The sequence below is a fragment of the Staurois parvus genome, unplaced genomic scaffold (genome assembly GCF_062004578.1).
Source record: "Staurois parvus isolate SC_StPar_1 unplaced genomic scaffold, SC_StPar_1.0 ptg000045l, whole genome shotgun sequence".
Classification (NCBI taxonomy): Eukaryota; Metazoa; Chordata; class Amphibia; order Anura; family Ranidae; genus Staurois; species Staurois parvus.
Window position 1 is genome coordinate 2,803,771 of NW_028317841.1, and position 16,268 is coordinate 2,820,038.

General features: G+C 42.8%; 1 protein-coding gene across 1 annotated transcript in view; it reads left to right on the forward strand.

The window, feature by feature from the left end:
* Nucleotides 1-12,813: 12,813 nt before the first annotated feature.
* Nucleotides 12,814-16,268, forward strand: part of CD226 (CD226 molecule) — a 67,320-nt gene continuing 63,865 nt past the window's right edge. Inside the window, exon 1 of the mRNA XM_089664071.1 lies at nucleotides 12,814-13,133. Coding sequence (XP_089520197.1) covers nucleotides 12,980-13,133 — 154 coding nt within the window. The 5' untranslated portion in view covers nucleotides 12,814-12,979. The remainder of the gene's footprint in view (nucleotides 13,134-16,268) is intronic.

Consider the following 16,268-nt stretch of genomic DNA (forward strand, 5'->3'; position numbering starts at 1 on the left):
CTGGGCCACTCCAGGACATTCACAGAGTTGGCCCGTAGCCACTCCTTTGTTATGTGGGCTGTGTGCTTAAGGCCACTGTCCTGTTGAAAGATGAACCTTCTTCCCAGTCTAAGGTCCAGAGTGCTCTAGAACAGGTTTTCATCAAGGATGTCTCTGTACATTGCTGCATTAATTTTTCCTTCGATCCTGACTAGTCTCCCAACTCCTGCCGCTGAAACACATCCCCACAGTATGATGATGCCACCACCATGCTTCACTTTAGGGATGGTATTGGCTAGGTGATGATCAGTGCCTGGTTTCCTCTAGACATGACGCTTGGCATTCAGGCCAAAGAGTTCAATCTTTGTTTCATCAGACCAGGGAGTTTTGTTTCTCGTGGTCTGAGAGTCCCTCAGGTGCCTTTTGGAAAACTCCAGGCTGGCTGTTATTTGCCTTTTACTGAGGAGCAGCTTCTGTCTGGCCACTCTAACATACAGGCATGATTGGTGATGTGCTGCAGAGATGGTTGTTCTTCTGGAAGGTTCTCCTCTCTCCAAAGAGAATCACTGGATCTCTTTCAGAGAGACCAATCGGGTACTTGGTTACCTCCCTGGCTAAGTCCCTTTTCCCTCAATCGCTCATTTTGGCCGGGCGGCCTACTCTAGTAAGATTCCTGGTGGTTCCAAATTTCTTCTATTTAGGGATGATAGAGGCCACTGTGCTCATTGGAACCTTCAGTGCTGCAGAAATGTTTCTGTACCCTTCTCCAGATCTGTGCATTGATACAATCCTGTCTTGGAGGTCTACAGACAATTCCTTGGACTTCATGGCTTGGTTTGTGCTCTGACATGCACTCTTAACTGTGGGACCTTATATAGACAGGTTTATGCCTTTCCTAATCATGTCCAATAAACTGAATTTCCCACAGGTGGACTCCATTAACGTTGTGGAAACATCTCAAGGATTATCAGTGGGAACAGGATGCACTAGAGCTCAATTTTGAGTGTCATAGCAAAGGCTGTGAATACCACAAAGAAGAATGGGATAAATTGCCCGAAATAGGTGTTCAAAGCTTGTAGCATCATACTCAAAATGACTTGAGGCTCTAATTGGTGCTAAAGATGCTTCAACAAAGTATTCAGCAAACATTTATTTATTTCAGATACTTATATAGCGCCGTCAATTTACGCAGTGCTTTGCACATATATATTGTATATTCACATCAGTCCCTAACCCTCAAAGTGTGTACAATCTAAGGTCCCTAACTTACATTCATACATACACATATTAGGGCCAATTTAGACAGGATCCAATTAACCTACCAGCATGTCTTTGGAGGGTGGGAGGAAACTGGAGTACCTGGAGGAAACCCACGCAGGCACAGAGAGAACATGCAAACTCCAGGCAGGTGGTGCCATGGCTGGGATTCAAACCAACGACCCTTGTACTGCCAGGCAGAAGTGCTAACCATTTAGCCACTGTGCTGCCCCATTTCAAAATGAACAACATTTCAAAAATGCCAACATTTCAAAATGAACTTCTTTCACATTGTCATTATGGGGTATTGTTTGTAGAATGTTAGGGAAAAAATTAATTTAACCACTTGCCCTCCAGAGGATTTACCCCCCTTAATGACTAAGACTCTTTTTGCTACTCAGCGCTGTACTAATTCAACTGATAATTGCGCGGTCATGCAATGCTGTAGCCAAACTAAATGTAAGTCCTTTTTTTCATACAAATTGCTTTCTTTTGGTGGTATTTGATCACCTGTGCACTATTTTACATGCTATAAACAAAAAAAGACCAAGAATTTTGAAGAAAAATAATATTTGTTACTTTTGGCTAAAAAAATATATAGTAAACTCAAAGTTAGTTATAAATTTAGGCCAATATGTATTCTGCTACATGTTTTTGGTAAAAAAAATCCCAATAAGTGTATATACTGTTTGCTTTGTGTGAAAGTTATAGTATCTACAAACTATGGTATAGATACTGCAATTTACACCATTTTTTTTTTTGCTCTACAGCGCTGCAGTAGTTTAACTGACAATTGCGTGTTCATGCATAAATTAAAATTATGTCCTTTTTTTCACGCAAATAGAGCTTTCTTTTGGTGGTATTTGATCACCTGTGCACTTTTTATTTTTGGCGCTATATACAAAAAATATATGAAGAAAATTTTTTTTTAGAAAAAAACAATATTTTCTCATTGCTATCATAAAAAATATGCAAAAAAACCTAAAATTTTGTCATAAATTTAGGCCAAAATATTCTTTTACATGTTTTTGGTTAAAAAAAACCCAATGAGTGTATATTGATTGCTTTGTGCGAAAGTTATAGCATCTACAAACTAATAATGGAATTTACACAGCTTTTACTTTCTGACTGTCCATCACATTTCTTGAGGTGCTAAAATACCAGGATAGTACAAACACCCCCAAATGACCCCTTTTCAGAAAGTAGACACCCTAAGGTATCTGCTGAGAGGCATATTGAGTCCATAGAAGATTTATTTTTTTCTGCAGGTTTTTGAAAAATGACAAAAACATTTTTTTTTTTTTTTACACAAAATTGTCTTTTAAATTATATATTTCTCACACAAGCCATGGGTATATGTGGAATTACACCCCAAAATACATTCTGCTACTTCTACCGAGTATGGGGATACCACATGTGTGAGACTTTTTGGGAGCCTAGCTACATACAGGAGCCTGAAATCCAATGACTACTTTGAAAGCCTGAAGGTGCGTAACTTCCTGATTTCACTTCCTCACTACCTATCACAGTTTCGGAGGCTCTGAAATGCCAGGATAGCACCAAACCCACCAAATGACCCCTTTTTGGAAAGTAAACACCACAATGAATTTAAAAAGAGGCATGGTGAATATTATGCAGATCTAATTTTTTTCTCACAAGGTTTTGAAATATATATATATATTTTTTTTTTTTTTAAAAAGAAAAAAGTATGTTTTTGTTTTTTTCTTCATTTTCCAAAAACTTTTGGCAACAAACGAGATCTGCAAAATACTCACCATGCTTCTTATCAAATTCCTTGGGGTATCTACTTTCCAAAACGGGGTTATGGGTGGGGTGGTTGGTGCTATCCTGGCATTTCAGGGCCTCTGAAACTGTGATAGGTAGTCAGGAATTGTAATGAGGAAATAAAGCCCTTTAAAAGCCTGAAGGTGCTTATTGGATTTGGGGATCCTGTACTTGACTAGACTGCCAAAATGTCTCTCACATTTGGTACCCCCATACTCGGGAGAAGTAGCAGAATGTATTATGGGGAGTAATTCCACGTATACCCATGGCATGTGTGAGCAATAAATAATTTAAGTGACAATTTTGTGTAAAAAAGAAAAAAAAATGTTTTTGTCATTTTCCAAAAACGTGTGGTAAAAAAATAAATTCTTCTATTGATTCAACATGCCTCTCAGGAAATAGTTTGGAGTGTCTACTTTCCAAAAAGGGGTCGTTTTGGGAGGTGGGGGCATTTTATGCCCAGCATTAGACGTTTATACCACACATTACTCACTCTTCTAACCACCTGAAGATCAAGCCTTTTCTGACACTTTTTGTTCACATGAAAAAAATCTGTTGGTAGGAAATTAATTTAAACCCCCAAACATTATATATTTTTTAAAGTACACACCCTAGTGAATATAATTTTGGGTGCTGCAATTTTTTTATGTTACATAGTACTTGTGCAGCGATTTTTCAAATGCAATTTTTAAAAAAAAATACACTTATTTTTACTTTTAATGCACAAAAACACAATATATTGGCCAATTATTTGATAACATATAAAAGATGATGGTATGCCGAGTTAATAGATACCACACATGACATGCTTTAAAACTGTGCATGCCCCGTGCAATGGCGACAAACTGCATACATTTTTAATATCCATAGGCAACGTTTAAAAGCCTTTACAAGCTACCATTTTAGATTTACAGAGGAGGTCTAGTGTTAGAATTACAGCCCTTAATCTGATGTTCATGTGTAAACACTGCAGCCGTGCTCCCTGTCAGTGTTTGCCAGTAATTGCCGGGCTCCAGTGGGTAATCACCTTCCGAGACCCAGTGATTGACACCCACAGCCGCGATCGGCGGTGCGGGTAGGGTGGTCGCGTGCCCCCTACCCAAAATGTGAAATCACGTATATTTAGGTGATTTTGCGCAGTGGTGACGACCTGCCGCATTAAATGTACTGTGGCTGGTCAAGTGGTTAATCCATTTTGGAATAAGGCTGTAACATAACAAAATGTGGCAAAAGTGAAGCGCTCTGAATATTTTCTGGATGCACTGTAATTACTGTTTCTTAATATACAAGAAATAATTATGTAAACCAGGAGTAGGCAGCCTTTAAAAAGGTGGAGATTTTCCTGAACAACATGGAAGTCAAAGATCACCAGGTACAGTGTTGCCCATGCCACCTAATGTCACCTCCTCACATCTGATTTAAACCTATAATTGCTGTACTACCATGCTGCAATCAATGTGCATTGCACGAGAATTACAGGTTTAAATCAGGTGATGAGGATGTGACATATTGCCTCCTGTCTGTCTTTGTAGCATTTACATCTTCTTTAGATTAATATGCATTTCTTGTATTGGGTGTTTTCCATTGAAAATGTTTGCTGTATATTTTTTACATGCTGATTGCATTTTGTAAATGCTGCATTTCCCCTGTACTTTGTTCTTTTTTTCTAGACAAAAAAAACTCACTGCAAATTTATCTGATCAAGTTAGTCAGATATGACCTATCTTTCATCCAACTTTGCTAATTCTTTGCTTGCTCTGTCATGTTTTTTTGTATACAGTCTCTTGCAATACATGAAATTATTTGCTGACTGCAAAAGTTAGGTTTCCTTTTCTTTCGTTTCCAAGTTCAAACATTCTAAATTTCTTAAATAAAGGTACATCAGCTGTACAGTCATGTCAAACTGACCCAGTTAAAGGAGAGTCTAAGAATGTAAGATATAGTGGCCTATCAGCCACTGAACTTAATTGCTTTAGCTCACAGGGATGGATGGGATATGGGTAGGTGCCTTATCTATGGTAATTCTGGTTACTTGTAACTGCACCACTCTTTGTAATACAGGTAATGTTAAAATAGGAGCACTGATTGAATCTTTCCACTATTTTATCTGGAACTGGAAATTAAATTGTGTAGACGGATGAAAAATATGCATTTAAAATCTCATCTTTTGCTTTGTTCTCTATAGTTATAGTTTCTAATTTAAAAAGCAGTAATAGTGTTTTGGCCAATTTTACCTAAACTTTTGATCCTTGTTAACTTTTTATTCCTTGTATATGGATAATCTTTATTATACGGTGTGGGATCTCGCTTCAAATGGTAGAGCTCTTCTTGTTAAAGCACACAGCAACTCGCTTCTTTAAGGGCTTTTTTGCCCTCTTTTATTTAAAGAAAGTTCAAATAACAAATGCTTCCCACACAGGGTTATCCAACATCAAACCAATTCAGCCTCTGGCTCTTTCAGCTACACAGCTTTATATCTGTCTCCTACAGACTCCTTCCACAAGGTTGTTTTTGCACACAGCTATGCTGGCGCCCACCTGACTCCACGGCAGAGCCCTCCTGACTCCTATCTGCCAGGGTGGAGCCCTCCTGACTCCAGTCTGACGGGGTGGAGCTCAGAATCATGGCCTGGCCTCCCCTAAAAGGCCTGCACACACCTGTGCAATCAGCACGTTGGCTGCTCCCAAAATATGGGCCCAGGATTGGAGATTTCATCCCTCCTAAATCTCTAAGAAATCTCCAGGCTACAGGTCCCAAAACAGGCTTTACAAACCAAAGAGGAAACTGATAAACCAGTTTCCTCTGCATTATGAGATCTGCCTGGAGCCCCTCAACCTGTATGGTTGAGAATCCTGGGTCTCCATCATGATTTCCAGCGTGGCAGTATATCGTACTGCCACATATCCCCCCCCTTTGTTTTGATCCCGTAGGGGGCAGGACACACAAGCCCAAACTATTTAATTTGGCACCTCTGTGCCAGCTTTCACCTATATGAGCCCATTCCTGACTGACATCACTTTCAAAGGGAAACTTTCCTTCCTGTCTTACGAGGCGACTTTACCTATGTTCTCCTACTACACGGACTTGGGCTCTAAAAAGACACTGCGCCTTTTTACGGGTTCGCTTCCAAAAGCGTTGCCTCTCTATTTTTCTTGGGGCCACCCAAGTCACCTTCCCATTAAGGAACTTCCAAAACTTAGGACCTTTCCGAGGCTGAGGTTGACGCCTGAGCTTTAGGTGTCTGATAATATTAAAGCTACGCTGCACTTTCAACAGCCGGTTTCCCTTTACCTTTGAAGGGGTCCCGCTTTTACACACAAAAAGTGTGGGCTCTTTTATTGGGGTTACCTTAGACCCTCTCTGCATTCTATGTATAGGCATCTTCTTACTGACAAAACCTAGCTCGGTTGGTTTCCCCCCGTACACTGCATGCTTCCTTTGGTCACGGACATTCTCAGACGACAGCAATGTCCTACTCTCCTTCTGAAGGACAGACCGATTGTCTTGCCCTTCAGATGTTTTTATGTCAGAGGACCTTTTTAAATAATCCACTTCCTTAAAGTTTTCCTTCAGGGCAGATATGTCATTTAAAGTTTCTCTTCCCAGAGTACCCTCCTGAACCTGTAGGGGGCCTAATTCAACTGCAGCTTTTAGCTCAGCTGTGTCTACCACATCATTACCCACCACATCACATGTTTCAGGGTTATCAGCACGCATGTCCTCATGACCTTCAGGTCCATCATTAGGCTTATGGTCACCCACAGAAACTAAATGATCGACATTTACCAGTGCATCGCACTTTTCCTCATCATAAACAACATTTACAAGGGCCTTGCATTTTTCCTCATGGTCAGAAACATCCACACCTTTGTCAGAACTCATTTCAATGTTTGACAGGGCAGTGTCTGAAGACCAAGTGCACAGCGTGGAGTGGTTGTCTCCCATGGCAACGTCGCTCTCCACCAGCTCCACTGGCACATGAACCTCTTCCAGCAACTGTCCTGACACCCGACCGTCATCACATAATTCCACATTTGGTTTACTGACCCCAATCACTTGATTTGTGCCATCTGACACTTCCACCAACACTGGCTCATTTGGGATCACACTATTCATTCCCACACCATTGGATCCTTTGTGGTTTGTGGGCACGATCTCTGCTATGTGCTCAATCTCACTTGGCCCGTCCATATTGGGAGGGAGACCATCTGCAGCAACAGCAAGTGTGCCCTTGTCTATAAGCTGCTCTGCAGGCCCTCCATTTAGCACAGCAGAAGCCGTGTCCACTCCACTGTTGGAAGCAGAGGTCCCATTCAACGAAGCCAACAGGTTTCCAGCCCATCTGTCCCAGTCTACTTTCTCTGCGCTCCAATCAGAGGTACTACGCAGTACTCCATCAACTGCAGGAGGAGACACAGGACAGAGTGGCTCAGCAGACACATCACATATATCACTTTTGTTCAAACAAAACTGTGGCACTAAATATTTAACCTCAACAGGTTGCAATATCACACCCTCACCACCGTACTCTGATGGCGCTTCATTCAACTCAGGAACACTTCCATACATATTGTCATTACTGACAGACTCCATTAACCCCTTATCACCATGAGCATTTTCAAATATTTCAGTTTTAGCATTTAAATCATTTGGTTCAAGTACTCTCTTGTCCAGAGCAGCAACATAGTTGTCCCAGGCAACCTCTGGCTCCAACACACAGAGCTCCCAGGAAGTTTCCATGGACACCTTTGCAGCCCTGGATACGGTTGCCAAGGGCAACAACATATCTTTACTCATTTTCACATCAACACTGTTATCCTTAGTGAGCTGTGCTAGCCCATCACCAACCATAACATTACATTTACCAACAGTAACACTTTTGTCAGCATGACCATCAGCATTCTCATTGCATATAGACATGACTGTGGTTTTTGCAGGTAATCCCTGGCTATTACCCAGCTGAGCAGCCTGTGAGCCCTGCTTCACAGCACTCTCTCTCTTTAAAGGGGCACTATTTTCAGTTTTATCAGCTCCATAGCTGACCTGGGAAATCCTCTGCTCCGTCACTGCGGGCTCCTTGGAGGTTTCCCTGGGCATCTCTGCAGCACCTGTCACTAGGGAACACGGTGCCATGACAGTTTTGGTCACCCCTAGTCTAACTTCACCAGCCATCTGCTGGATTATAGCAGGCACCTGCAGAGTCCCCATGTCCTTTTCCATATTTAGTCCTGCTAATCGTTGGGCTGTTCCCTGTGCCTCCCCACTACTCAGGGTAGCACACAGCAGCCAGTCCATGTCCATCTGTATTGTGGAACTCCCTGAAGGACACACTCTCACTTCCTTGGACTCCGCCCTACAACCTGAAACAGTCTTACCATTTCCTGAAGCAGGTGTCATAGCCTTCACTTGAGTGCGTAGTCTCTCCTCTGTGGTGTCTCCACAGGCTGACTTCCCCAAGTGGTCACGGTGCAACACTGCAGCCATACCGGACCAACTTACACCCCCTGCAGGTAACACAAGATCCCTGTTGCTAGGGGTAGCTGCCAACATTTTTAAACATGAATCTGGGCTTGCAGATGAAGACTTTTACCCAGTAGCACCCTCATCAGTGGTATTCCATAATCTGGGGCAGGTAAAGATACCATGCCCAAACTGACCACATTCCAGGCAGGGTATGGTTCCACAGATAACCTTCTTGGGATACGGAACCACATCTCCCTTGTAGCCCCTTCTCCTGGTTGGCAGGCTTTCTCCTGTTGCTATGGGAGATGGCACTCTCCCAGCTGAACTTTGTTGGTTCCTCCAGATGCGCTGAACTCTCATCTCTGCGTTGCCACAATCCTCTGCAGACGACACTTTTCTCACAGGGTCCGCAGGTCTGAAGTCACATGTGTTGCTATGGGCAACCACATTTTTCTGAAACTTTTGGGCAGCCTGCTGCTCCTTCCTAGAACTCCAAGCAGGCTTCCCAATTGTATACCCAGACCTTTGTCTGGTTGTGTCACCTTGCACTGGAAGCTGGGATAAAGGGCACTTGGAGACAGTATGCCCCCATTCACTGCACCGCAAACAGCGCTCTTGCGGCAGTATCTTGGCCGAACTTCCAACACTGCATCCTCTTTCAGGCTTAGTACTCTGCACACAGAAAACTGGTTTCCCATCGCCAGGGACAACAGTATGCACTTCCCACTGTGGCAAACTCTGTGCAGCCATGTAGGGGGCTTGTTCTGGTGGTAACAACCCCTCCAGCCACAGGGCTCGGTCTCTCATTTCAGCAAATCTTGCTTCTTTTTTGAGTTTTGACCGCCCCATCTTTGCAGTCACGCCACAACAATTTTGCACAGTCCTGGTACACAATGGAGCACTGTCTCTTTAAGGAAAGTTCCTTTTCTCTGCAGGATCTCCTCACCTGCACACACTGATACTTCATTGCTGGGATCTCTAGTTCTGCCCACATCCTCCACCATATGTGGGATCTTGCTTCAAATGGTAGAGCTCTTCTTGTTAAAGCACACAGCAACTCGCTTCTTTAAGGGCTTTTTTGCCCTCTTTTATTTAAAGAAAGTTCAAATAACAAATGCTTCCCACACAGGGTTATCCAACATCAAACCAATTCAGCCTTCTGGCTCTTTCAGCTACACAGCTTTATATCTGTCTCCTACAGACTCCTTCCACAAGGTTGTTTTTGCACACAGCTATGCTGGCGCCCACCTGACTCCACGGCAGAGCCCTCCTGACTCCTATCTGCCAGGGTGGAGCCCTCCTGACTCCAGTCTGACGGGGTGGAGCTCAGAATCATGGCCTGGCCTCCCCTAAAAGGCCTGCACACACCTGTGCAATCAGCACGCTGGCTGCTCCCAAAATATTGGCCCAGGATTGGAGATTTCATCCCTCCCAAATCTCTAAGAAATCTCCAGGCTACAGGTCCCAAAACAGGCTTTACAAACCAAAGAGGAAACTGATAAACCAGTTTCCTCTGCATTATGAGATCTGCCTGGAGCCCCTCAACCTGTATGGTTGAGAATCCTGGGTCTCCATCATGATTTCCACCGTGGCAGGATACCGTACTGCCACAACGGATAAACATTATATACATAATACTTCCATGACTTTCAGCTTACAAAGAGAAAACCAAACACTTGCTTCTCATTTGTTCGCTGCCTCTTTCTAGCTAAAAATCCATACAGGGCCCTATCTGCTTGCAGAATGGGAGGAGAGTTTATACCTCCTTTGACTCATTCACCTATGTGGATGTGTTGTGAAAAAAGGATGAGCTAATGCATCTACCTGATAGTTTACAGTGGATTGGGCCACTTCACTTCAGGGGAATGCTTATGAATAACGAGTGGTCCACGCTGTTTTTGTAATTTTGCCACCATATGTGACTCTGGCTGACATTCCATATTCTGTATCTGGCAACAGCTGTCTAAGGCAGCACATAGATGATTCACACGTTAAATGTGGATGGGGGAGTCACTCCCGCTGAGCTAAAGTGTTCTGCCAGTGGGAAGACTTCCCTGTTGTCAAAACACACTGATCAGCACTGCTGGCTAAACACCAGCATCGCTAACTGAGCAGCATTTATCCAACAGGATCAGTAGATCTGTACAAGCATCCTATCCTTACGTGGATCAAAATTGGCTGGACCTTGCAAAACCAGCTGAATTTTGATCCATGTATGGCTGGCTTTAGGAAACCACTTTCCTACCATCTTCAGCAGCCAACCAATAGGGATGGATTTTGTGGGCATTTCACCCCATATGAAAACCTCAGCAGGCTGCTGTTTCATGTGTTGTGAGCTTGGGATCGAAAATCCAGAAAGTGAAACAAACAAATAGGAAGCACAATTAGGCTCAGGGCAAGTATCATTCAAGCAAATTAGGTCAGCATAGGCCTATGCAAAACAAAGTGAAAAGGAGCACTCCTGAGCCAACAAACTCTTCAGTGGACAATTTGAGAAAGTAGCAACTTACTTTTAAAATTTTAAATTACCAATCAGAATGTTCCTTGATGTTTTCTGGTGCACAATTGTGCTCAGCCATTCTTCTGAATGGTGTTCAGGGTACTTGATGGCATTTAAGAAATGATGCTGCAGGTATGTGAACTCTGGAGATAAATCTTCATAGTGGAACTTTCCAACAGTGTAGCCAAAGAGAAGTGAAAGCCTAGAAGTGGGGCAGAAGAAGCAGAGGAAAAATGCTTTGTAGGACGAGACAACGATGGCCAGTTTACAACTGACTGTGTGGCTGGATACCCGAAGAACAGGTAAGTCCCTGTCAAATGCTTTCCTGTTTTGCCTTGTCACATCTAGGAATTTCCTATTTTTGAAAGTTGTTCCCCTAGAGTATTTATTTTAGTTTTTGTCTTTAAGGCTCTTATTTCATATACTATTTTAATAAATACAGTACCTCTTTCAGATGTTGTATTATAAGCTGGCAAACTGACAACAATGTGAAAAAAATTAAATTTACACTTAAAAGCTTATAATATTTTTTATAGAACATTTTCATTCATGTACTTTTACAGTCTGCATATCGCTTTCCCTAGATTGGTCTCTTTCTGTGCAAGGCACAATGACAGCTGACATATGTTATATTTAATTTGATTAGGGGGTATTTAATAACAAAGGGTTTTTTTTCACTTCATTTATATTTATATGTGTGATTGATTGCGCTTATTAGAGGCCGTGTTAATGACCTCATACACTTTTTGAGCACCTTATGCACAGTTTTTATATTTCGGATTTTATTCACTCATCATTTTATGGCATGTTATTAGTGCATGGTATATGGATTTTATTATTGGTATAATATTTTTTTAGCACTGCACTAATTTATTAGTTTGATTCTATCACTGTGAAGGTATCAGTTTAGAGTGTTGGCTGCTTTAGTTTTTAGGAACCACTTCCTTTAAGCGCAGGAGGAATTTGTTCATTTGATTTTATTTAGCTTTTTACAATGACAGCTGAGCCAACTGGCATTGGCTTGTTTGTAAATATTATCATTTAGTCACTATGATTGGCTGTCATAGTGATCACGATGAAGAACCATGCTAATTGGTTCTCAATCTTAGTATCTTATAGAGCAACTGTCAGATACAGCACAGCTGCATGTTCGGCTGTATTAACATACTGTATCCTCAGCACAGTCACGATTAATGATAATATACATACTGCACTCTGTAATCATTTGAATCCATAAAACAGTGCTACAGGGGTGGGTAAATCACAAAGTGGCAGAACAGAATTTCAAATATTTTGCCATGTAAACAGTCCATATGTATGTACAATATACTGTAATAACTGGATTTAGTGGGTTGGCTATAGATCTTGTATTAAATAAAGAACCATTCACATAGAAATATTGAAATTTTTATCCTAGATACTTGTAGACTGCTATAGCAATTTACAACGAAGGGCACAGTGGTATCAAGACATCATCCTTTCCATGCTGGTCTCAATGCTAATTTTGGAAACTAGATAGAGGAAATGATCATGCAGCCTTTCAAGACAGAAAAACAATTTTCACTTTCTTGCACATGTAAAGAGTTCACGCTTAAGAAGATGGTGTTTTTTGCTGGATTGATTCTACTGCAAATTAAACGTAAGAAATGTACACATGTAAATGTATTCTTAGTATTTATGGTCATTAATTGCAGTTAAATGTAATGTTTGATGCAATATCTGTATTCACTGAGCATAGTGGACTGAAGTGCACAAACTGAATCCATTATCAGGTGCTGTCACTGTATAATTTCAAACATAATATTGCTTTTATTTTTAGATGTTCTACTTGAAGACTTTGTGGATACAAAAGTATTACTCAGAAAGAGTATAACTTTGGACTGCATATATTCTAGCAATGAGACTTTAATTCAGTCTTCCTGGCTGAAATGGAATGGATCATCATGGGAAACAATTGTTTCTACTCATAAGACTTATGGAACATATATTTTTGAAATGTACAAGGGTAAAATATTCTTTTTTGAGAATTCATCATCAGACTTTTCTTTAACTTTGGAAAATGCATCAGAAGAAGACGCTGGTACCTATTTGTGTACATTTACTGTATTTCCAATAGGTACAATGCAGAAAAGGATAAGAGTCCAAGCAGGTAAGCCTGAGACTTAAGTCTATGTAGTGGTGATACAGTTATCACATGGCTTTTCCTAATTGGAAAACAACCTAATTTGCAATCAAAACAATTTCAAATTAATTGCGAGAGGAATTTTAAAGTTCATACCATACTTTAGTTCAATACCAACAAAATCCTCGAAATAAATGTATTGTAATAAAACACTCTAGTTTACATTGTAAAGTAATTTTTGCTTTCCATAAAAATAGAAAAAAAAAACTTTAATACATTAATGTGTATCTATAGTCCAAACTTTTTTTTGTGTGTTGCAAAAAGTTATAACCTCTGTCAGGTTGGTATTACTGTTTGTTACCACACTAGCAAAATTTACCGTCATTGTTTGTTCTGATGACCATTGTGACCAAAAGTGATAGGAATCAGAAAATTTTACTATTATCACCCATACAGGAGCTGAGAGGATATCTTCCAATGAGGTCACCTGTTTTTTTGTCTGAGAGTTTTGGAGAGATTTCACATTAATTTTCTTTGCATATCTGGACCAAAATCTAATTTTGAAGTTTTGACTGGGTATACTTTAAAGTGGTTTGTGTTTTCAGTAAAAAAAAAAAAAAATAGAATTAGAAAATATAGTCTAGTGGTAGATGGTCCAGGAAGTCAGGAGTACCACTTGAGCACTTTCCAGAATGGTTCTGGCTAAGTAAATTGTGGAGGACTTTCCAGGTTAAGAGTTGTTAGCATTTCCTTTGCACTTGTTCTATCTCTTAAGAATCACTTTTGTGAGTAGGCTTTTCTGGCCAGGCAGCAAGATCCCTTACACTTTACACAATATTAGTTGCTGGGCTACTATTTTAAAGCTTGAACTAAATTACCTTGTCCTGGCACTGCTCACAAGTTCTCTACCCCTTCTCAGAAGTGTCCTTTTTGCTTCACTAGACCCTAGCTGTCAGGAATGGACTTGCCAGTAATGGTGGGACTCACCTGCTTTGTGGGCTGCAGTACCAGGGCTGGCCAGCGGGTGCTCTCAGCAATCAGAGACTCAACCCTGCAGCCAGCCAAACACCTGAAGATGATTATGCAGGTGTATTTAAGAGATGGCCAGACCTGCAGTCTGGGCCTTGGTGTGTGTTTTTCCTGGGCCCCTGTATCTTGTTACCTGCATCCCTGTTCCTGTCCCTGTCCGACTGATTCGTTGCTGACCCTGCCTGATCCGGACCTCTGCTGACTTCTCCTGTTTGATCCCTGGCTTGTGACCCCGACCATTCTCTGCCTGACCCCCTGTACCTACCTGCCCGTTAGTTCCTGTACCCGGCTCGTGACCTGACTACTCTCTGCCTGCTCCTCCTGTTCCTACCTGCCCGATTGTTATTGACCCGGCCTGCCTGACGACGCTTGCATTGTATGTATTGTTATCTGTGGGTGGTTTGGTTTGGTTCGTTTGCACTGTGTTATGTTTTAGTATTGCACTGCGTTTATATATTGTTAGTGTTAATAAATTATATTGTTTATAACATATCTGAAGCCTGCGTTTCCCTGCGTCAGTTCACATACCTCTGGTCATACCCTGGAGCCCTGACATTACACCAAGGCCAATCATGACCAGAAGTGGCTGCACAGGGAAGCCATCTTGGCTTGTTGCTGGGAAGGATGGATCTTGATGAGGTTGTGTATTTGTCGCTGCTGTTTTTTGATGACAGAGAATATGCTTATCAGGCTCTGAGGGAGTATACCCGGGATCAACTGCTAGAATGTATACGGATCGCTCATGTTCTAGTAGATCAGGGCACAGAGTTCTCTGAGGTGCAACCTTTGATTCAGGTTTGTGTAGAGTTGGCTTCATCTGGTACCCCTGAAAGCAGGAATGACTTTTTGCCACCATTTAGTGCAGACCAGGTAGAGTCCCTGGTATGGTTATTAGAGGATGATGTGGATTGCTTCTTGGAGCATTATGCTGCATGTCCACCACAGGTATTAAGGGATTGTATAAACGCAGTGCAGTCTTTGGTCAGACAGGCTTTGTGTAAGCGGAGCTTTGTTCAACCCATACTGCAGACATGGTCAGACTTGTTGCACCCAGCCTCAATCAGCTTGCAAAAACCCAGTCCTGCTTCTAATCTATTTCTTCAAAGCTCTATTCCTGCATTCCCAACAGCACCTCCAGTTACAGCCCAGTATACCCTGCTATCTACCGCATGTCAGTACCCTGTTCCCACTCGCTGCACCTATCCTGCCTTTAACCCTGTAAAGAAGCCCTCTGTAGCAACTGTTCCCTCCCCTGTTCCATCCTCCAGCTCTTCTCTGTCTCCAGCTGCTCCATCTGTTTACAAACCTGCGCTTACTTACAGTGCTCCGGTAACTAAAACCAGGAAAAGGCGAAAGTTCTTTCCAACCAGTACCATCCTGCCAGTATCCAAACCGGTCAGCCTCCCATCTGAGAACCTGCCTTCGGTGGTGCAGCCTGGTGCCTCGGCGCCCACAATTCAGCCTGATGCCTCTACCCAGCCTGAGGCCTCCATTCAGCCTGAGGCCTCCACCCAGCCTGAGGCCTCCACCCAGCCTGAGGCCTCTACCCAGCCTGAGGCCTCCATTCAGCCTGATGTCTCTACCCAGCCTGATGAACTGATCCAGCCTGCTGATTCCATTAGGCCAGTTGACTCGATGCCCGCTGTCGATCCAGACGATCTGGTACCTGATGACCCAGTGCCCGCTGTCATGCCTGGTGACCTGATGCCCGCTGTCGAGCCAGATGATCCAATGCCTGATGACCCAGTGCCCGCTGTCATGCCTGGTGACCTGATGCCCGCTGTCGAGCCAGATGATCCAATGCCTGATGACCCAGTGCCCGCTGTCATGCCTGGTGACCCGATGCCCGCTGTCGGGCCAGACGATCCAATGTCTGACCTAGTGCCCGCGGTCATGCCAGTTGACTCGGAGCCCACTGTCGTGCCTGGTGACTCGGTGCCCACTGCCTTGCCAGATGACGCAGTGCCCGCTGGCGAGCCAAATGACCTGATGCCTGGTGACCCAGTGCCCGCTGTCATACCTGGTGACCTGATGCCCGCTGTCGAGCCAGACAATCCCATGCCTGATGACCCAGTGCCCGCTGTCATGCCTGGTGACCCGATGCCCGCTGTCGGGCCAGACGATCCAATGTCT